General features: G+C 33.2%; 1 protein-coding gene across 3 annotated transcripts in view; it reads left to right on the forward strand.

Annotated features, from left to right (window-relative positions):
* The window catches only part of mtTFB2 (mitochondrial transcription factor B2), an 82,089-nt gene that overhangs the window by 21,667 nt on the left and 44,814 nt on the right, over window positions 1-15,608 (forward strand). For 2 of the 3 annotated variants that reach the window (XM_089090472.1, XM_089090473.1), the window contains exons 2-3: window positions 3,366-3,567; window positions 12,902-13,053. In XM_089090472.1, coding sequence (XP_088946598.1) covers window positions 3,372-3,567; window positions 12,902-13,053 — 348 coding nt within the window. In that variant the 5' untranslated portion in view covers window positions 3,366-3,371. Of the gene's footprint in view, window positions 1-457; window positions 567-3,365; window positions 3,568-12,901; window positions 13,054-15,608 lie in introns of those variants that run through there. The other variant, XM_089090474.1, reaches the window with a different exon arrangement.

Here is a 15,608-nt window from a genome sequence, read left to right on the forward strand (position 1 = left end):
GCTTCCTACAGTTGTTAGTTGCTGAGCTGTGTTGGCATGGTTAGTTTCTGGGAACAGAACTTCTAATGCGCCATCTCTAGCTATGTTGATGCTGAAATTACATCTTAGAGACTAGAAGAGCATTAATCTTATCTGTTGTCTGTTCTTAGGTAAGAACAGCGTCTCCAGAGATTTTGGAATCAGTCTAATAACTGTTCCATCATGGACCTATGTCTCTGTAGTTTGTTGGGTTGGGCTATGAATTCGGGGTGTTTGGGTGGTTTTGTAATGACCGCTATGGTCTGTAGTCTGCAGAGGACTATTAGATGGCTTCTTCCTTTTTGATTTTCTCTGTACAGTGATGAACTCAGTTTCTACTGTGCTGGTTTCTGGTCTTTCCTGAACTGTGATCATGGTGTTGTTTTGGCTATCATCAGATGTTTCAGTTTCAATTGCCAATGCAGGATTGGGGACTTGATTTGGGGTAAACATTGCATCTCCCTAAGACTGGCCAGCTTCCAAGTGGGGGCCAGGTGGATCTTGTTTTGACATTCAGTCAAGGAAAATGGCAAAAATATTGATAACAGGTAAATCAATACAATAAAGTAGATCAGCTAAGATACTTGACCAAAAAAAGGATAATAATTGTAATCCTCTTCAAAATGGTAGTAAAAAGAATAATTTTTATGAAAGACCACGTCAAAAATGGTGGTATATTTTTTTCCATTTCTTCACTGTTCTATTTGTGGACATTTCTTCTATTTGTGGACAATTGCACCTATTCCCATTTCTCCTCTAAAATTGCTTAACTTAAAATTTTTGCTGGTCAACACAATATCTAAATTACAGCCACTATAATAAAAAGTTTCAAGGTACTGTACAAAACTGGATTGGTTTAAAATATATTCTGACATTGAAGTCAACTGCTTTAAGTTGTTTGGGTTTGAACTGCAAGGAAATCAAGCTGCAACAGAAAATGGAATAAGTAGAAGAAGAACTAGAAGTGGAAACTGAAGTGGAACTACTAAACGTTAACATAGAGGGTGAGTGGAATGAAATGACTACGCAGCTGTCCTCAGACAAGATACCAACATTTGAAGAATTTACATTTGTTGACGAGGGGGTAGAAGTAACTGGCACATAATTAAAAGAATTACGTAGTAATTATGAAAGAATAATATTTAGTTAAAAGAATAATTAAATGTAGTAATTAAAAGAATCTGTAAACTTGTCATATTTTTAACTATTTTTCTGCATTCTCTACAATAAGGCGAACTAAAGTATTACTATCGCTTTGCCTCTTCTACATCTATATACATAAATGACTTTCCGTCTGTTTTTGCCAAAAAAAAAGGTTAACTGTCAAAACTAGAAACCATGACATTTTTGCATAGTAATTTTAATTTTAGAAAAATATTCGTGTCTAACCTGACCTGCTACCTATATACATTCGCTGAAAAAAGATAGAAAAAAAAAACAAGTTAAAAAATGGCATCATGCAAGGACTGAAGGCCCAAGCTGCCAACCATAGCAAGTAGAGCAAGGCAACATGTCTACAGTGGGCTTTGCAGGCTTTTTGCTAGATAAAGGGCTAGATTGACTTGTTCTACCTGTAGTTCTCCATAATACAACAAATAATGCAATATTCTCATCTGTTTCTATTTTAATTCATTTTTTTGTAATAATTAAATTAAAAAACAACAAGTTTGTTTTCAACTGAAAGTAAGGAGCAATTTAAAAACTTAAGGCGAATAGAAATTATTCTGTATATGAGGGGATTTGTCCGTTCCTCAACCTTGCTCTTTACGCTAAAGGGTTAAAGTTTTTGTTTTTTTTGTTTTACTATTTCTCATTAAATCCAGCGGTCCATGTGTTTGAGCTGTCTTTTTTAAAGAGTTGTGACGAAATTCAAACATTAGCGAAAAGAGTCAGGGTTGATGAAAAATTTTTTTTGTTTTAATTTATACAGCAAAAAACTCCCTCCCTCACCGTTTAATGCTCCCTCTAGAAAATTCCCCTCGGAAACTTTGCTCCCCACGGATTTTTTTTTGCTTAAAATACCCTCCCCCTCCCCAGAAAATTCCCTGAAAACAATTATTTTTGTATACTTCCCAATAGCAAATGCTAGGCCTATATGTAAACAATGGACAAAACATAACTTAAAACTGTCCACAGAGGACCTAGAGGTCATAAAAAAAAATCAAATAAACAGGCATCTGTAATCTTTCTTCTGGCAAATCTTATGAAAGATTGCCTGTTTAATTATTAAGATTGCTTGACTTTTGGGCTCGTTGCTTTTGATAACCGAATGAATCTTATGTATTTAGAATCAGCATAAAAAACCAATTGAATCTACTGTTATCAAAGTTTTTTTTTTATAGTTTTGGTTACCATTGGGCCAAGTTGCTTCTTACTTGGAGTTTGTTACCCCGAACTGTTTGAAACACAGCCGACATTGTCTTTTGCCTTCTATATACGAGAAATGACAATATTTCTTTCTTATCATCTGAAGAAAAAACGACGATAATAGTTGATTTGGTTGAGCCCCTTAATTTCAATTACAAAAAAAAAAATTGATGAACAGCACATTCTTCTGCAAAGTAATATGCAACTCTATTGATTTGTGGATGTGCTGTGATGGATTTGTGGAACGCTCAGTCTATGATTAGGATATGCTGTATTCAAACCCGTTAAAACACGTATTTTCTTTTAAAATAGTCTATTTTTGAAAGAATGAGCAAATGATGAAATTAGTAATTGTTCGGATCAGAATTAAACTTAAAATTATTTCGGATTTTCGAAATTCAGCTCTAGCAACCCTTACTAGTTATGAAGTTAGTACTTTGTAATGTATTTAAGGCCCTAGTTAAAGCCTTAAGATTCACTTTTCTTAGTTCATTGTCTTGCAGTGTTTTTGATCTGTTGTGGTGGAAAGTGAATAGCTTAATCTCCCTTATGTGGGATACTTTCTGATCATTATCATGCACCAGTTCACTTTAAAAGTAGCCAATATCAATGATTATGCCTTTTTTTTAAAATATTGTCAGAGATGGTTCATTGGACAAATTTTAGGACCTTTTTGACCTCTAAAAAAAGATCCAAAGAATTAAAAAAAAGAGACAGTCCTTTCCCCACACCTAGACAAATTCTTGAATGTTTTTATCCCCTTAACCTCTTTCTTCCGATCTCTCTTGGAGATGGGGCTTTTTACGTCCGTTTGTAGACATGCATATAGTAACTAGTTTTTAAAAGCCTTATTTGCAATTATTGGTGAAAAAGAAACTGAATGTTGCAGAATATGGATGCTTGTGCTGAATTAGTAATTTGAATCTCCTCACATAGGAAGATTTTGTATTTGTATTCATAAACTTTATATACTTTTACAGTATATCATGAAATGTACACAATGGAGTAATTATGTGAGCAGTATGAAAAACCTGTCTGGTTCCCTCAGAAGATTTTCGTCTTGTGCTGAAAAAACTGATGACTTTTCTTTGCAAGGACTTATGAAAGCAACTAGACAGAAATTGTCATGGGAAATTAAAACATGTCGATTCCAACCATGGATTAAAGACCCCGGAGTTGCTGGTAGGTTTAGTCATGAATGTCCTTTTTTGTATTTGTATATTATTATTTCTATTTTTATATTACTGTAATTATTCGTACACATGCTATAAAATTTGCAATTTGACATCTTTCATCCACCCAAAACTAGAAAAAAGTTCTTAAGTGAAAGTAGAGAGCTACCGTAAATCGTGTGCGGGGAGGGGCTGCCATCCTCAATCCTGACGCCACTGTGAGGCCACGCAAGCAGGTTTGCCTTTTAAGAATAGAGACGGAGGGAGGAGCTTATGACAGAGCAGAAATCCCAAACCATCTCACAATACCCTAGTAACTAAACCTTTCATATTCATTCTATTTCCGCCAGGGCATTTGTCAAGGCTAGATCCTTTCACGAGTTTGCCTAGCCATGATCTCGGCTGCAAACGTCGCTGCAGGGTGACCTAGAGGAATACTGTCCCTCAAGGAAATTATAGCCTGATGAACAACATAGCATGTTACCGGATTTTAATTAGTGGATAATCCTTCTAGGTTTGTTTGTTTTAGTGTGCTTTTTCGCTGAACAACCTTATCCTAGCTAAGTTATCTATTATGAGGTGCCTCCCCGGTGTAGTATAATATTTTTCAGCATTAGTTTATAATGGGTTGGCGCGTGGCGGTAATAGGCTTACGAATAATTGTGCAGGAAGTCGGCTCTTGTTGATAGATGAGCACAACCAAGTGCAAAAACCACGTAGTGGCCACGATTGGCCCAGGATTGCACAATGCCTCTGTTCAACTGGAGGTCTCAGTGTCTTGTTGTTGTCTGATTCTAAGCCGGCTTAAGCGCTTCATGTAGACCATTGAAAATGTATTAGTCTCAGATATATACTAGTAGGAACCATTACTTATCTTGAGGTCATAACAATTTTAACGATTTAAGAACATGAAAATTAGGATTTGGATTGTTACAACGTTAAAAACCAACTTTTGCATTGACTTTTGTAAATGACGAATGCAAACATTTTGAATTGGGCTTATTAGGAGTTTCAGAAACGCATCTCCCAGGGATAGAAAATATGAAATTAGGCAGTATAGATTTGTTCAAGCAGGAAGAATGGGGTGCAAAGGCAGGGAGTAAAACTTATGGTGAATAAGGAAGCTGCTTAGTCTTTTTTAGGTTGGTAAATTATTAATAACAGGATTCTAGTTGTTTATTTCACAACTAAAAATGTAAGGTACCAGTCGTAGTAGTGTTTGTCCCTGTAGAACCGACTAACGGAGATGATGGTGACTCAGATGAATTTTACTTACCGTTGCTAAAACCAATAGACATTATCCCTGGTAGAAAAATGCATTTTTAAACTAGGATTTTACTGCCTGGGTTGGAAGGAATGGGGATAGATGGTGTCATGGCCTAGGTAAATTTGATGTAAGAAAGGAAAATAGCAACGGTTATAGACTGCCACAACTTTGTAGGTATAACAATCTAGCTGTAACCAATGGAGTATGTGGTCATAAAATCGCCCATAAGCTAATATGGTACAAGATACTAGGATGTATTGGATTGCTGCTATAATATATTGTATAAAATAATATCATATAACAGTAAAATATTGTACAGTAAAATTGAGAGGGAATAGTCAATCTGACCTTGTTGCCAATATAAATAGAGCCTAGTTTAGTGACAAGGAAAGTATTAAAAAAAAGATAAGCAGAACATTTTGAGAATGTTTTAAACCGTGGCGAAGTTACAGGAAGTGATATAGAAAAGAACGAAAAAGTTTTTGACAACCTGCAAAGAGAAAGAAGATTTCTTTGATGGAAGAAAATTACTTAGTATGATGATACTTTTTAGAATTAGAGGTGCTGTAGATAAAGTTTTAAGATAAAAACTGTGTTTTTCTAGGAAGAGGTGAGGATGCGTCGACCTAATTTTCACTGCTGAAAAATAAATTGAGACATGTCTGAATCATCAGACCCCTTTAGTCCTCAGTTTTTGTAGGCTATCAGCAAGTGTTTGGTTCAGCCGATAGAGCTTTAGTAAAGGTTCTAACCTTGTATGACATACCAGATATACATTAAAGTGATTATATTTACATATTGGTGGCAGCGGTGGGATTAAAATAGGAAAAGATCAGAAGAAAACATCCCTAAATTAACTCCATTAAAAATTAAAACAATTTTACCAGGCAAATTAGAAATTTTTTCAAGGAAAGGTAGTAAGCATCTAATAGAAAACTGGAAAAAGAATTTTAAAGAATCAATTAGTTGGGCCCAAATGCTAAAAGATATAAAACAAGAACAAGAAATAGCCCTTAGTCAAGCAGAAGTTACACTGAAAGTAATAAGGGAGGAGAGCATTCAATTCAATGAATTATTTTTAGTAGGGTGTATAATGGGCAAAGTATATGTAAGTTTATTTACACATATGACAGCTTGGATTATTTACCAAAAGATTAAAATACAAGATTTAAGACAGAAAGTAACTGAATTACAAGAATTGACGATAACGGCAAGATGATTACAAAAGATTCAAGAATATGCATAATACACAGTAATTGCGCGATAACTGACAACACGTTCAAAATTATTATTTTTTTTAGTGTTTATATATGATCTATATGAGGAATATTTATTACAGATGAGAATTTGGACAATAATTTGTGTTTTTAAGCTTCTCCAGCTTATTACGGCCGAATTTAGGGTCGTAAAAGGAGTATCGTTTCGCAGGATGAATACCATCAAACCCATGGAAGGCTACTGGCAAATCGCCATTAGGTTTGATGCTTCAGCCTTACATACCCTCCAGAACCAAATAACGGTTCTTGCAAATAATCTGGAAATGACAAGAAGATAACTAGAAAAAACTTTTAACCTACACCCTATCACACCCCCTCAGGCAGTAGAAAAGGAAATGAAAATATCATTATTTAAAACTCGGGCGACTTTTTTTTTCAATGTATTGAGAAACCAGATCAATGGGGTTTCAGAACGTATAAAGAGAATGTTAATTACGCTGCAAAAACAGCACAAAAAGGAGCCAAACAATACATTGGCCAGAAAGAAAAGAAGCTTAATCGGCATTGAAGGGGAAATCTCAGAATATATATTCGGTACAGTATCTGAGACAACGTGGAAGGAAGCCGAAAAACAAATAGGGAAATTCGAAGTAACAAATCAAAATCTTCTACACTTGGTAGACAAACAACTAACAATCTTAAAACATCACGAAACAAGGATATCAAAAATCGAAGAAAAATTTAATCAGACAATCAATACGCTTTCAATTTTTAAACAGGAGATAACCAATGCAGTATTAATAACTAAAACGAATAACAGGAAATCAAAGTGAAATCATAAAAGATATAAATCTTCAGATGGCTTTACAGTTATTATCTAGTGCCATCATGGAAATACCCCATGAATTTAATCAATTGGAGTTAGAGTTTCTAACCCTTTTGACATAAAATTCACCAGCACGACTTCTAAACCCAGGTAAACTAATAGAAGTAACTCAAAGCCGTAGAAAGCCATTTTCCTTGTCAATTAAGACTAGGACTAGAACCAAATTTCGAGAATATTCTATACTTTTATAGCATGGCGGAAAACTATTTACAAATTAAGCAAGGGGAGTTATGGATATTTTAAAGGTACCCCTAGTTAAAAATGAAGAATACGCAGTGTTCCAAATAAATGCTTTCCCTACAAAGTTGACGAACACCAGAAGCTGGATTAGGATAATTAATTTGCTACCATTTATAGCCATTTCCAACTTAAAATATAGGATACCAGAGCAACAAAAAATAATTATATGTCAAAATGATAAACCACCCTTTGCAACTTAGGAAGTATATCACATCTACGCGCAAGAAAAGTCAATACTATTAAACTTTGGAAGGAGATGGAACCATCAAATCCTCTACAAAAAGAATACAATGCTGATATATTGAGCGAAATTAACCTTGAACTATGGAAAAAAAAGTGAAAATGATTTTATATTCAGCATTCCACGTCCCTATAAGGCGCAGTTAAGGTACAAAAATTGTTCGGGGCCGATGAACGCAAGAGATACGCGAATAATAAAGATTGGCCTGATTCATGTCCCTCTAACCTATCGTTTGAAGACAAGAAGGACAATCTTTTCATCTCCAATTTTTGGAATTACGGAGATAAATATGGACAAATTGAGTATAAAACCTCTGCCCCGTATGAATCTTTTTAAGGTAAAGATTATGAACACGACAATGAAAGAAATAAAAAAGTAGAAAATATGATAAAGAAATTAACTAATATTTCAAAACCGGAAAAAATAAAAGGAGAAACACCCAGATTTTTGACAACCCTAGAAAATCTGAATAAGAATCTGGAAATTAATAATCCCATTTTCTAAACGGAAATAGAAAGAACCACTTATTATAAAGGCTTATTAGCCTCAACTTGGGGATATTTAATAACTACTATCGTGGTTTTGGGATTGATTATATGTGTTTTTAAATATTGGTTTTATAAGAAACATCAAACCCTCGGAGGGAAGAATGTAAGAACCCTTGTCTGCACAAAACCATAATCTATTGCAAAAAAACTAAATAAAAAAAAATTAAAAAAAAAAAAAAAAAAAAAAAAATGTGTTATCTAAAACCGCAGACATTACGATTGGCACTATGAGTTCACAAATATGAAAGTAAAAGGGAAATTTATGATAGATAATGGAGCAAATTTTTTTTGCGATGTCAGCAATAACACTTGTTATTGTATATAAATTAGTAATTAGAGTGTTTTACTAATCAAAAAAAGAGAGTTATACCAATTTTTAGTGATACTTTGTGAGATATATACTTTGAAAAAAAATGCTTTGTGCATGGTTAAATTACTATATAGTGTTTTAAAGCAACTTTTAAAACTTTAACCAAATAGCCTATATATTTTTTTTTTATAAATGTTGTTTCTAAGTTTTGTTACTTAACAATGCTTGTGTATGTGCTATGTTTTTATTTACTTTAAGTTTTAACTATAATTTAATGTTATATATAAATTTTTGACTTCGAGTCAACGCATAAATATTTTTTATCGTGAAACAATCTGTTAAGTGATTAATAATTCTATATTAAGTTGAAGAGGATAATGAAACAAGTCGTCAGCAAGAAACATAATGTTTCTATTTCAGCAGCGTTATATATAGAGTAATTAAAAGAGAGAAAAGTAATTAAACTTTACAAAATTGAGTGTTTCTTTCTACTATATATGTAACACTTTATGCTTTATGTGTATTTTAGTGTGAATATGTATTTTAGATACAGCCTTAGCTTTTTTTGGGAATCAAATTCTTTGTAGCATCCTTTCGGATCCATTTTTAATCAATTTTTGAGCCATTTTTGGAAAGTAACAAATTTCGAAGACAGTTCAAAGGTATCCTGATTCTAACATCTCATACCATCAGAAACCGAACCATACCCGATCAACTGATATTTTGGAAACTGTATGCAGTATTACAAACTTTACTACAAGTTTCATCAGAAAGTGAGATAAAATCAGAACTTAATTTAAGCCTAGAGAATGTGCTCTATAGCCTAAATGGCTTATATTATTGAACTATTTGAAAATGGTTTGTGCTGGGAAAATATGTGAAAATTTAAAAACCAAAAATGTTATGTGTAATGTATCCAGGGCATTTCTAAACCACGAAACATAAACGGTATATCAACCACAAAACCCAGATAAATTAAATTATTAATGGGAATTAAATTTAAAATCAAATAATTTTTAAACTTTTCTAATATAACTTGAGAATCTAATTTAAGCAGAACCACTAATATAATGCTTAAGCCACTGGGGGCCAAGCTAAAACAAAAGATGTATTTGAAAAGGGTAAAAAAAAGTATTTTCCAGTCCTAGAGACAGAGAAAAACAGAAACAAGGATGAATTTCAAAATTGAAATCCTTGGACAAAAAAAGGACATGGCCTATATTTGACCATGAACATGACCCTAAGGAAACCCATTGAGGGTATATGCACATAATGACCCAAAGATGGCAGCATAATAGCAGTAAACAAAAATTATGTTGTTTTAAAAGTAAAATATTGAGAGTTGAGACAACTCTTCTTTAAATAGGGAGTATTGTGGTAAAGCTTTCTAATTAAGTCAATTTGGAATTTAGTAAAAATATTAAGACGCAGATACATATCCTGGTATGTGTAAGCTTGGAAGGAAATTGCTCAATAACCAGTTTCCTGGATAAATACGTCAACGAGCCGGATGGAGATGGTTGGTCTTTCATATATATATTCAGATATTTTAGACTGAACACACACTCTTTGACTGTCAGGGCGAACCTCTGCCCGTTTATTATCTTATTAGAATACTTTGGAATATTGTCTGATCATTGTAAGTGTCTAAGTATCTTATTATATCTTATTGTAGTTTTCTGAGACTTGTGGTCTACTTGGGACAACCATTCCCAGTAGAATATATAAATATTATCAAACCTTGTATCAGTAATTGTTAACTGAATAAAAGTATTGTATTATAGCCAACCTCTGTACAATTTACTTTTAGTCCCTCGAATATACCCAGCTGGTACGCCTCATTAGTCCGGTCATAGCCTAAGGCACGCTACCAAAGTTTAATTACCTTAGGGCCATAGTTTATCTCCCCTATAAAGGGAGAATAAAGGCATCTACCATTACACCACTTAAATACCATAAATATCACCCTACCACATATACATACATATACAATTATTGCTCACATTTAAAGATGGTGATAGTATATCAATTTGTATTGAAGGGAAGGATGTCGAATGTAGTGTAATTTTTCTTTAGTATTTATCTGTTTTGTATATGGGTTTAAAAGGCTTTTAAATACAGATTATTATTATTATACACACAGACACACTCATATATATATATATATATATATATATATATATATATATATATATATATATATATATATATATATATATATATATATATATATATATATATATATATATATATATATATATATATATATATATATATATATATATATATATATATATATATATATATTTACCTACCATACCTTTGAAAATGAAAAATATGGACTGGATAAATCGTTGGAAGAAAAAGAAGTTTTTGACCCACCACCTGAACAATTAGAGGAAATAAATAATCGGCGATATGTCTTTCAAAATGACAAAAGATAAGCCAAGGCAAAAGAAGAAGTTTTTGTCCCACCACCTGAACAATTAAAAGAAACCAAGGTGGTCGTCAATGCCTTCCGTACCTTGTAAAATCAAAAACTGAACTAGATGAATCGTTGAAAGAAAAAGAATTTTTCGTTCCACCACGGCGATATGTCTTTCAAAATGAAAAATATGGACTAGATAAATCGTTGGAAGAAAAAAAAGTTTTTGTCCCGACATCTCAACAATTAAAAGAAATAAATAATCGGTGATATGTCTTTCATAATGACAAAAGACAAGCCAAGGTAAGAGAAGAAGTTTTTGTCCCACCACCTGAACAAGTAAAAGAAACAAAGGTGGTCGTCAATGCCTTCCGTACCTTGTAAAATAAAAAACTGGACTAGATGAATGGTTGGAAAAAAACGAAGTTTTCGTTCCACCACCTGAACAATTAAAAGAAACAAAGGTTCGGCGATATGTCTTTCATAATGATAAAAGACAAGCCGAGGCGAAAAGTTAAAGGTCCAGTAAAAAATGTAATTTTACAAAGGCACCACTTGTAATTTAGGGTCTATTTGGACGTCATGACATTAAGAAAAGGCTCAAATTGTCTGTGTTTAGAAGACAAGGGACAGTGAGAATCATACATAGAAGCCTGCCGCGTGCCGATTGCCGGGGTACTTCCGGTACTATGCATATGTATATATATATATATATATATATATATATATATATATATATATATATATATATATATATATATATATATATATATATATATATATATGCGTGCGTGTGTATATACACCTACTTGCCCCCTTCCGCCATTGTTGCTGTCATACGTGGGAAGGGAATGTAATCTTTTTCTTATACAGAAACAAATTATGTAAAAAAGGATGCTGTCACCCCGCAGTACCCATATTACAGGCATAGTCCAAAATATTCCTGGAAACGAAGGTAGAATAGAGATTAACCCCCCCCCCATTCTCAGCTATCTTCTGTGTTTACTTTGAAGACTTACGGGGAGTTACAAAATTTTGCCTAAAAAGACACTTTTATGAGGCTTCAGGCACCACCACCCCCTTTCCCATGTCTGTGCAAAGATGCACAAGCCCATTGCCATAATATATATTTTGGAATTATATATCTGTGCAGGGTATTGTCAATCTTTAAATGAATGAGCTAAGTTATGTGAAGCCTTTTAGTAGTGGTCTTAATCAATTGTTTATTCATTTGTTCTATGTGTATATTTAGGAGTGAAAGTGCTACCACGTAATATTGCTGTCTTTGAAACTGGGAAGCTCAATATATGGTCTTTCGATATTTCCAAATTGATTGGTTGTCTCTGAATTTTGAGTCAATAGCTTTCCCTTGCTCTTTTGGGAAAAACTTTTTTTGTGCCGCAAATGGCACAGAGCACGCCACTTTTCTCTAAAAAAAAATTTTCTCCTTACAAAGGTCACTAAAACTTTAAATTTCTGTTCAGTTAAGCTTTTTTCCGGTTTTCTTGGACCATTGTTTCGATTCAGTCACCAATAGAAAAAAAAAACAAGAACAAATAAACTCGGCTCGGAATGGCCCGTGGTTGTTCCTCTTACATATCATCTAAATACAGCCCTACAGACACTGAGACTTCAAAAGCTATATGAAAGGCGCCGCTATCTTACGATTTGTTTTGGAAAAACAGTGCCTAAATTCTGATATCCATCGCAATATTTTACCGGAACTTGAAGAATCCCAAACGAGTCTACCAGAAAAACACGTAGATAATCCTCACTTCCTCGTGCCAATTCCTTTGCCCTCCACCCTGAAAGGCACCAAAATAGTATCCATCGTCCTTTGTTCTGTTCTTTGTGAACCACTATAAAGATGAACTTCTTGAAAGTTCTGTGTAAAGTTTTGATAATTCGGTTTTTTATTTTATTCTATCGTGTGTTATATGTTTTTGTCGTGTGACATCTGCTGCTAGCTGTCTGCTATTATGGCAATAAAGAATTTTTATTTATTAGAGAAGTAAGGGTTTAGTAGTTTAATAATCTAATAGGGGGATATACTTTTTTTCTTCTCATATAATTTATAAAATGCCCTTAAATTTTAGCCACAACAACACATAACTCCGTTGTTTCAATTGAGTTAAATATTATAGTATCTGAATTTCCTTTATTATCATAATACATTTAGTTTCTGATCATCTTTTATTTGTTTTTTTTAGCGAGTGTGGCTAGTCATCTCAATCAAAACAAACAGGATAATCTCGTTGTAGAAATATTCCCTGGTTTTGGTGCAGTGACTGAATCATTGCTGAGAAGTGGACGTCGAGTTCTCGTCTACGAAAGAAGGTCATTTTTAAAAAAGCGTATGGAGGTTAGTGAGTCCTCTTAAATGTACAAGTTCTGTTTCACCGTTTGATGTACGGTAATAACTCGTTAACTTTGATTTCGCAGTATTTCAAGTTCTGTTGTTGTTTACAAATATATATGGGATATCATTTGCGCGTTGCATCAATTATTTCAACAACTAATTCGATTATTTCGAATTAGTTTGTTGTTGAAAGGTGGTGAAGGAAGCTATGCTAAAAATTGGTGGGTATATATATATATATATATATATATATATATATATATATATATATATATATATATATATATATATATATATATATATTTATGGCTATTTTTTATTTTTGTTTATATATTTCTCAGGTGACACTTCACAAGGGGATGCCATAAGTTCGTATATAAGGCGCGCTCACTTTCTAGGGTCATGAATTTAAAGCGTCGAAACCCATATTGGCAAGTATATATTCCTCTGAGGAGCCCTGATGTGAGGTGATCACCTGGGAATATTTTATTAGATTTAATGTGCTTTTTCTCGTAGTTGTGCAACGACTTACATTTATTAATGATAACTTTGCTCGATTTTGGACATTATTACTTGGCTAATGGATTGGTTGTACTGTTTTGCTCTAGATGATTGGATGGATAAGTAAGGTCAAGACCTTGTTCAAGTGCTTATTTATCTCAATTGCTAAAATAGGTAAAAAGTTTTTTACCAAATAATTATCTGTAATATATTATATGTTCCCAATAACTTGATATCTTTCGTAAAGCAATATTTCAATCTGTCCGTTTCTATGCTATCCAAAGAGTTAGATTTGCCGGCTCTTTGCGTAGTCTCCCTCCGCTCCCTCGGATATATATATGTAGACAAATAGCTATATGTTTATCGAAAATAAACTCTAATAACGTAATTAGCCATGGTGCATATAAGCCTGAGTGTAGTCGAAACCAAGAGGTCGAAGGCTGTAGTGAGCTGATGGTGACAAAAAGCCGATGACGTTAAACTAGGTTAAACTAGGATTAATATATCTCACTGGGCTTACTTTCTTAGGCTTAATAGTTAATATTTTTTCCATTGAATTTGCCGCTAAATTGTTCAAGCTATTTTTGGAACCATGAAATTCCTTAAAAGTTATGTAAATTATAAAGATAATACTGTGGTCATAATAAAAATGGATTTTACGAGAATATTTTCATGCCTATAAACAATTTTCAAAAGGTGACAATTGTACAAACATAATTCATGGATTTTAATAAAATAATACGTTATTGAAGTTTCCTTCAAAGGAAAAAAAAAGAATTTTAGAGGAAAGTTTTGGTTGTTTACTAGTCTTTTTTTTTTTTTTTTTTTTTTTTTTTTTTTTTTTTTTTTTTTTTTTTATGAGCGGAGATATAGATGAAGATGTAAATTTTCAAAACTACGTTTTCTTCCAGTCCTTGCCATTCCTTTTTCTGCTGACACAGGCACACAAAGTGTTGTAATTCAAATGTATTAGGTTTAGGTGTACAAAATTGGTGAAACCTGTTTAGTCCGTTGATTTTTAATTGAAGTTATGAAGTATTTTGCAGTAGGTTGCATAGGTTGCATTAAGACATGGCTAATTGTAGACAGAGAAAAGCCAAGACAGATAGTCTCCAAGTAATTGAGAGGCAAATGTTTAAATGGCTGGGGCACGGGTAAAAGGCAGGAGTACTAGTCTTTTTTTTCTTTTTTTTTCTTTTTTTTAAACAGAGATATAGATGAAGATGTAGATTTTCAAAGTTTTTCAGAACTACTGTTGTGAGTTGTATTTGTGGTATTTGGGTGATGTTGTTGTGAGGTGTATTTTATGGTATTTGGGGGTTGTAGTCGTAGATGCCTTTATTCTCCCTTTATAGGGGAGATAAACTCTGGCCCTAAGATAATTTAACTTTGGTAGCGTGTCTTAGGCTATGACCGAACTAATGAAGTGTACCAACTGGGTATGTTCGATAGGCTAAAGGTATATCGTAGAGACGTTGTCTAAAATACAATACTTTTATTCATTTAACATATAATAATAATAATCAGATATATACTTTCTACTGGGACTGGCTGTCCCAAGTAGACCAGAAGTCTCAGAAACTACAATAATATATAATAAGATACTTAGACACTTACAATGATAAGACTAGATTCCAAGGTATTTCTAAGAACAACGGACCAGAGGTCAGTCCGGCATAAAGTTAGTATCAGATCACTTCTTCCGATAAAATGTATCTTTTATACATTTTTTATCAACCATACCTTCCCACGTAATCGCTAGGAAGTGGTAATTTCTCAATTTCCCGTTAAACAGAACTTGGCAGGATATGTTCCTTATCTTAATAAAAAGTGGTATTTCTAAACTTCATATTTTCGTCTTACATATTTTTACTAAATTAATAATGGACTAAATTAGAAAGCTTTACCACAATACTACCCATTTAAAGAAGAATTGTCCCAATTCTCAATATTTTACTTTTAAAACAACTTAATCTTGTTTACAGCTATTATGCTGCCATATTTGGCTTATTATGTGCATATAACCTTAATGGGTTTTTTTAGGGTCATATTTCTGG

Source organism: Artemia sp. Qi Xiang Cuo, chromosome 6 (assembly GCF_049724085.1).
Source record: "Artemia sp. Qi Xiang Cuo chromosome 6, ASM4972408v1, whole genome shotgun sequence".
Lineage (NCBI taxonomy): Eukaryota > Metazoa > Arthropoda > Branchiopoda > Anostraca > Artemiidae > Artemia > Artemia sp. Qi Xiang Cuo.